Genomic DNA, 7,443 nt, shown 5'->3' on the forward strand with positions numbered 1-7,443 from the left:
GTGCTATGAGCAGGCGGGACCAGCTTATTGTCTTGTGAGCAAGTCAAAGCAGCTTACTGTGGGCCTGACCCTGCACGGTGCTGTGCATCCTCCCCTCCCATTGACTGAGACCTGTCTCTGTTTTACGCAGCCCCCATGTGGGTGGGCCCGCTCCTGAAAACACTAGCCGTCATCACTGTCTATGCCATAGGTAGATCCCACCAATCCAACACGCAGGTGGGCAGAGCACATCTACACAGCAGCATCAGGCACGTGTTCACTGGGTTGGCCTGGCCGCAGCCTACCATGTTGTCCAGCCACGGTTGCACCAGTGGATTGTGAGACAATCTGGGCAGCTATCTCATAGGCCCTCAGCTGCTAGGGCCAGAGCAGGGGCTTGTGGGGGGGTTTCACGTGGGATCCCCTGGGGCACAGAGAAGTGGGACTCGCTAACCGTTTGTGGGAACAGCAGAGGAACCACGCTAGGCCCCAGGTAGTCGGGCTGCTGCCCTTCTTGTGAGCATGGTCAGAACGCAGCGCACCCACGTGGCTAGGCGTCATGCGCTCGCCACTGTGTGAGCGGACGTACGCCATCACGAGTCATCTTACGGCCGGGGTGCGAACGCGCGGAACATCTGTGGTTCTAACAGGCCCCTCAGAGCTTCTGTACTTCCTGGGGTCAGCTGCTGGCGGGCCCCTGCTCTGCCTCGGCAGTGCCGTTGCCGTCCGCTCTGGCAGGTGCTATTTCTGCCCTGTATTGTGCAGCCATTTGAGTGTTTGCATTTGGATGGAGCGTGAGAAGAAGAGAACCCCCATCTCCAAAGTGGGGTGAGTTGTGGATAGAGGAAAATGCTCGGTCCTTCCTGTCGAGGCAACTTTGAAAATCCCTGGCGGCACCTAAGCCTCAAGTTGGCAGTTGTCCAGGCTCGAGGACATAAATCCAGTCCCTGAAGAGCCCCTGTGCATGGGCAAATCCTTCAGCTCTGGTTTGTCTGTCCTTGTATGGCAGGGAAGAAGGTGCTGCTGAGCTGGCCTCTGGCAGGGTGCAGATTTCCTTCCAAAGCTGGCCAGAGGGGAGCCAAACCCAGAGGTCCACATACCCAGAGGAGCTAAAACAACCCAAAGTGACTTTGCCCACACAAACACTTGCACGCACAGGTGTTTGGGCTGAAAGGTGTGCGAGTTCTGCACACACCAGAAGTTAGCTGCACAAAAACGGACACTGTGCGGAGGCCCCTTTGAACATGCAGCCCTGAGTGCCTGCAGCTCCCGTGCCGGGTCGGCTCATCATCAGCTGATGCTTTGGTGTTCCCCGGCGTGCTGGCTTGCTGCTGCCGTAAGCCGTCTCCCACCAACGCCAGTGCCTGGAAAGTCCTGGGACGCAAAGGACGCTGGTTCTCAGGAGACTGCACCAGCCTCTGCCCTGAGCCTCCTCCGTCAGGTTGCCTTTTTGCACTGGACTGCTGAAGTGCTTGAGATCAGTGGAGTCAGGGAAGTGTACATGGACAGGCAGCTACCTGACTGAGGGTTTATGGCAACCTAGGAATTGCCCTGCTTGATAAGCCTATTGGTCCATCTAATCCAATATCCAGCCCCTGGCAATAGTCCCTATCTGATGCTTCAGAGGAAGGGGGGGAAACCCCAGCTGCTGCCCCTGGGGACAACCCAGTTAGACTCTGATCAGGAGCCAGTGTTTCCTAACACCAGTCCCGATTCTTCCATGCCTGCAGGGATGGAAGCAGCACTCGCGCAATGTCAGGATGGCTGTAGAGTATTTCGTGGTACATGTCAGACCCCGCCGGGTTTCCGATAAACCCTTTGCTGGAAAAAATACCACGGCTTCCTCCTGGGCCAAAAAAGAGGGTGTAGGAGTGGAGGGAGGGGGACTATCTGCAGGGCAGGTCATTCTCCATCCCTCCTTTTGTCAAGCCTTGCCAGAGGCTGGATGTGTTTGTGCCAGTGGATCCAGTTTGGGGTGAAGATGGTTATTCCTCACTAGCCCACCCTGTCCTCGTCCACATTAGTGCTGTTACAGCGCTTCATAGTTGTCCTGGGGGAACCTGCCATTCCAATCAGTAGCCTCAGCCAGCTTGGCTGTGCCGGAACTGAAGGAGAGGGATTTACCTGGTACATTTGGCTCCTGCATTACATCTCCACCAGCTCAGAATTCCCGCGCTGCCCCTGGGGAGTCCTACGTGCTAGAAAGGTTCTTCTGGCATTGATAAGTTTCCTGTCCTGCTACCTTTATAGCAGGCAGTGCCTAGCATAAGCCTCCTGCCACTCTTGAGTAGGAGATCTCCCTCAGTATCCAGGCTGGAAGACCTGTAATCCACGGTGAACACTCCTTTGTCTTGCTGTGTATCATTCACCAGTGGGTCCTCAGCACAATGTGAGCTTTGAAAAGCTTTCCTAGTTCAGTTCCCTTAGCTAATGCGGGCTCCCTGACAGCCTCTTCTTTAAAGGGTACAACTCAAAACTGGTCTCTTCTGATGTCTGTTATTTCTCCCCCATGTGCTGTGATATGGTGGGATCTCAGAAGGGTCAAGCTGGGTCTGAACTTGGAAGCAGAACCCAAGGATCAGCAGGAGATAGTTTAGGGTACTCCGTCTGCAGCGCTCTTCCCTGAACGTTGCTAGTGCTGCCATTCAGAGGTGATGTAAACCAGAGGACTTGACCGTTTGTGGCTGCTTAAAGATCCCATGGTGCGCTCTGCAAGAACCAGGGTGTTGGCCCCAGTGTCCTAGGTCGGATAATTAATTTCTGCCAGCTCACATGCCTTTTGCAGTTTGAAATTAATAAGAACATAAAAACAGCCACACTGGGTCAGACCATTGGTCCATCTAGCCCAGTATCCTGTCTTCCGACAGTGGCCAGTGCCAGGTGCTTCAGAGGGAATGAACAGAACAGACAATCATCAAGTGAGCCATCCCCTGTCGTCTACTCCCAGCTTCTGGCAGTCAGAGGCTAGGGATGCTGAGAGCATGGTATTGCCTCCCTGACCATCTTGGCTAGTAGCCACTGATGGAACTATCCCCCTGAATTTATCTAATTATTTTTTAATCCCAGTTATAGTTTTGGTCTTCACAACATCCCCTGGCAAGGAGTTCCACAGGTTGACTGTGTGCTGTGTGAAGACATTCCTCCTCTCTTTCCCATCAAACCCCGTAGTAAGTACTGGAACTGTACTGTACACTAGCTGCATTTCCCGGACACTACATAAATGCAAGGGACTGAGGTGTAAAGCTGAGCTCTTGAGAGTTTGTCCTTTTAAGTGATCGGGTTTAATAAGGGCCATGTGGTTCAGAGGGTAAGGTCTCCGACTGGCTGAAGACATAGTTCTAGTCTTGACTCTGTTGCTTACCTTGGGCAAGTCCCAGCGTTCTCTGTGCCGCCGTCTCTCTATCTGTAACCTGGGTGATAATGCTTGTGAGCTCTTTGGTAAAGCGTGTTACCATCTGAACAGAAGACACTAGGTATTATCATTTAAATGTGGATGCATGAGCCATGCTTTAATGCGTGTGTTGTTTGACAGGTGCCCAGAAAGGCCCGTTTGCATTGCTCATTTCTGCCGTCTTGGGCTCCGTCCCTCATTTTCTAATTTGCTGATTTCCCAAAGTGCTCCAGCCTAGCCTGTTTTTGAATGGCCTGAAATGAAGGGGAGGTTTGGGGCAGGCTCAGCAATCAGCATGAGGCTAGCGTAGCTTTGTAAAGGAAAGTTACCTAGCCGTGCCAGCTGCACTGGGAAGGCTGGCCTGCCTTTTCTATATCCGACTCAGTGGAAGCCGGACATTGTAATCTACATCAGACACAGGGGAAGTAGGAGCTTGTTCCATTGTGTCTGGAACAGTAAGTGGACGGCTGGAACAATCACAGAGCTGTTTTTCCAGATGCCCTTTAGGAGCAAGCATTCTCTGTAGCTCCTTCCCTCCCCCCGGTCTGTTGAGTGAAACCCTTCTAAGATGAGCCTTTGTGGGTGGAGGAGATATCCTTTTCCCAGGCAGGCACGCTTCCTTTCTTCATATTAAAAACCAATGTCACAGCGCCAGGTCAGGCAGTTCTCAGGCACAGTGAGTTTGTTGGGTCTCAGCTTAGTGCCTAGCGGTCCTTTTGTCCATATCACAACCGTAACCTTGTGGCTTCGCCCAGCGGGAAACGAGGGTTGAGGTGTGACCCGCACTGAAAGCTGAATAATACCCGTTCTGCCTCTGGTTGAAAACAAACCTCCCTTTCTGTCACTGAAGATGTGTGTGGTAGCCGGGCAGAGATGTTGAGAGTGACTGCCCGGTGAAATGCTGTTCATTTGAAATGAGAACGCTAATTAGCAGATGTCACCTGAATCTCACTTTGTAAGGAACTGTTTAAAAGATGCAGCAGAGATGCGGGGTTTGGAGAACATGATCCAAGGTATTAGCTTGAGTTACTAGCCCAGCTGGTTGTTATGAAATCTGTGTGCAGATGTGATGGAGCAGACTTAGGCCAACTCTTTCTTTTCCTGCCTTTGAAATGCATAATTTTTTTATTAAAGCGCCTGCAGGCTAAGTCCACACTAGGGGATTTCCCTGTAGTGGAGGATGGCAGCAGCTGACCACAGCTTCGCTGAGAGCGCAGACAGGACCCGTGCTCCAGAAACGGGGGCTAAACCTGGCTCTGAGCAGGACTGGCAGTGCCGTCTGCATTTCCCAGGGTAGAGCAGGCTAAGGAGAACTTTGCACAAGACGTTCTTGTAAAGAACAGAGGGCGTCTGGGCCAGCATGCTCACCAGTTACTAATGTGCCAACACAAGCCCAAATTTTGAGGTGTGCTGAGCGTTTCTCAGTGGGCCCAATCACTTCTTGCACACTCAAGCATACTTCTCCCTGAAGTGAATGGGAGTTTGCCTGAGCAAGGCTGGATCCTGTCCCTTGGGGGCCAAATTCTCAAAGCTGGGGGGCCTAAAGTTAGGCTCCTTAGAGCCATATTCAGGACTACTTAGGAACAACCTGTTTTTCAGAGGTGCTGAGCATAAATTTCAATAGGATTTGATGGGTGCTCAGCACCTTTGGGAATCAGGTTGTGTCTTGTCATTTGGATTTAGGAGCTTGACATTAGGCAGCTGGGTTTGAAAGTTTTGGTTCAGGATTTGGCCCACTGGTTGTCAGGGGTGCTGAGCCCCATTCCAGATCGTGCCTGGGGGCTGCAGGGCATGTCAGGCAAAGGACAGAGCGTGTGTTGCAGCCGCCAGCCTTCCAGGACGGTGGGAGTGACTTAGTGAAGGCAGAGCTCCCTGCACCCTGGTACAGTGTAGCACTCAGGGCCCCTTAGCAGTTGCTGGCTCCCTTTGTGCCCTAATCAGCAGACAGACAATGGGATGGTTGAGGGAGAAGTGGCTAGCCTGAAACAGGAGGAATTGTGCATTGTGTTTCCAAAGGCTTGTGTTCCAAAGGGGGGGAGGGGGTTTATCCCCTAAATAAAACTATTCCCTCCCTCCTCACATTACAAAGCAGATATTTTGTCTCCCATCCGATACAGATTTTCCTCTTTTGTGTGGACTTTTCTTTCTCTTTTTTCCCCCCACCAAAGGCTGCAACTGCTAAAAGGCGTAAGTCTCCCCCGCAGGACAAGTCCAGCTGTATAGTAACAGAACCCCAAAGACACTGAAATGTGAGTGCAAAGCGTGCCCCAGCAGGGAGGGCAGTGCACTCCAGACAAAATTTGCATGTTGTCATATGTTGCTTTTACTTAGCTGCCTTTAATCAACTTACCAGTTGATCGTATTAGCATTACTGCCTGCTAATACCTCTTTGACAAGGTCCCTAGCATAAACATGGTGCTTCTTGGGGACCCCCTCCCCTGCCTAACAACCTGTACGCAGGGCCAGATTTTGCAAACCCATCCTCATTTGGGCTTAAGTGGGACCTTGGGCTGGGATTTCATCCTTGAGGAGTAATGGGACTGATTTCACGAGGAAAGATTTCTGTGACCGGCCCAAGGGTTGTGTGCAGAGCAGACATATTTAGTAGCAGTTGTGTTTCCCGCATGCACCTGACTCTTAATGTGTCCCTGTTTTCTTTTCTCTTTCTTTCCAGAAGGTGATGCTTCCTACAGGAGCTGCATTCAGATGGTTTCAGTAGGAATGAGAATTCCAAAGCTCTGTCATCCAAGTGCAATGTCACTGCTTGCTTGTGTTGTCTCAGGCAAGGAATTTTTTGGCTGAAATGAATGGATGCACCCGTGTCTCTTTAGAACCAAAAATATTTTCTCGCAGATTTCATTCCTGTTTTTATATATATATTTTTTTTGCGTTTGTTTTAACATCTTCAAGTCCTAGTAAAACATTTAACTGCTTTTCAAATAATAATAATAAAAAAATGGATCTGTAAAGTACCAAGACTTAATAGACAGAGTATGGACAATCAGTTTCTTTCTGTGTTTTGGTGTTGATGTTGTTTATGTGTGGAAGATGCAGTTCTTGTGTAGAGAATGTAAATTTACAGTAACCTTTTAAAATCTAGTTACTAATAAGCACTACTGTAATTTAGCACAGTTGTTTAATTACACCCTCATTTATACTTTTTATTTGATTATTTCCCATCATAAAATAGAGTGGATAGTTTCTAGAATGCCTCAACTTCATGTTTATAAATGAGAATATGTTTAAAACGATGTAGTATCCCTTTTCCTAACCATTCCCATATGTAAGTTTAACCAGCAAGAAGCTTGGTATTAAAAATGAAAGAATAATTGCTGCAAAATGGGCAGTCTTGGAAAAAAAACCATTGTTAGTTTATTAATATAGAACAAGAAATCCTGCATACAGGGAAAACAAGATCCTAACTGCAATGGTTTACTTATAGAAATCATTTTTATAAACTTACTGAAGTTAAAAGCAAAATAAAAAAAATTGCAGGACCTGTGCTGAAGCAGTTCTGAAAGCTAATATTTCTCTTACGTTCAAATCCCCGTCTCTCCAGCTCTCTCTACATCAGTAAATTGAAATGCTGTTTGTAATGTTTTAGCGATCCAGGCTGTTTTGTGAATAAAATGAATGCATGTTTTGTGTCATGATTTACATCTCGTTTTTTTCTGTCCATTTCTGTTGCACGCAGTTGTGAAGAAAAAAGCCGTAAAAAAATGTCCCTTTTGAATATGTCACTTCTTGTGTCATGGCATTTTCCTAAGTTTGCCTTTCTTGGCATTCAGGGTTTGGGGTGTATTTTTTAGTTTTTAGTTTTGCTTTTGTTTTTTTATTAGCAGATTAAAAAATAAATGAGAGAATTGTAAATGTTTGCCAGTGCAAATGGAGCAATCAATCATTTTTCCCCTAAGGTTGCATATGTTACATTTTTAACTGGCTGGCTGAATAGCACATGTTCTGCAAAATACATACGGTGTTAAATCTGGGTTTGTTACAATATACTTAGGAGTCTAAACTAAACTGTGCTAGGCTTGATCGCTAGAATTTTCATTACAGGTAGCATGTGGACA

At 48.4% G+C, this 7,443-nt stretch overlaps 1 protein-coding gene across 11 annotated transcripts in view; it reads left to right on the forward strand.

Annotated features, from left to right (window-relative positions):
* CXXC5 (CXXC finger protein 5) overlaps positions 1-7,023 on the forward strand; it is a 98,113-nt gene extending 91,090 nt beyond the window's left edge. For 8 of the 11 annotated variants that reach the window (XM_037907374.2, XM_037907373.2, XM_037907377.2 and 5 more), the window contains 2 exons: positions 5,488-5,619; positions 6,045-7,023. In XM_037907374.2, coding sequence (XP_037763302.1) covers positions 5,488-5,616 — 129 coding nt within the window. In that variant the 3' untranslated portion in view covers positions 5,617-5,619; positions 6,045-7,023. The remainder of the gene's footprint in view (positions 1-5,487; positions 5,620-6,044) is intronic. The other 3 variants (XM_037907380.2, XM_043520795.1, XM_037907379.2) reach the window with 2 other exon arrangements.
* The last annotated feature ends 420 nt before the right edge of the window (positions 7,024-7,443 follow it).

This window comes from Chelonia mydas, chromosome 8 (assembly GCF_015237465.2).
Source record: "Chelonia mydas isolate rCheMyd1 chromosome 8, rCheMyd1.pri.v2, whole genome shotgun sequence".
Taxonomy (NCBI): Eukaryota; Metazoa; Chordata; order Testudines; family Cheloniidae; genus Chelonia; species Chelonia mydas.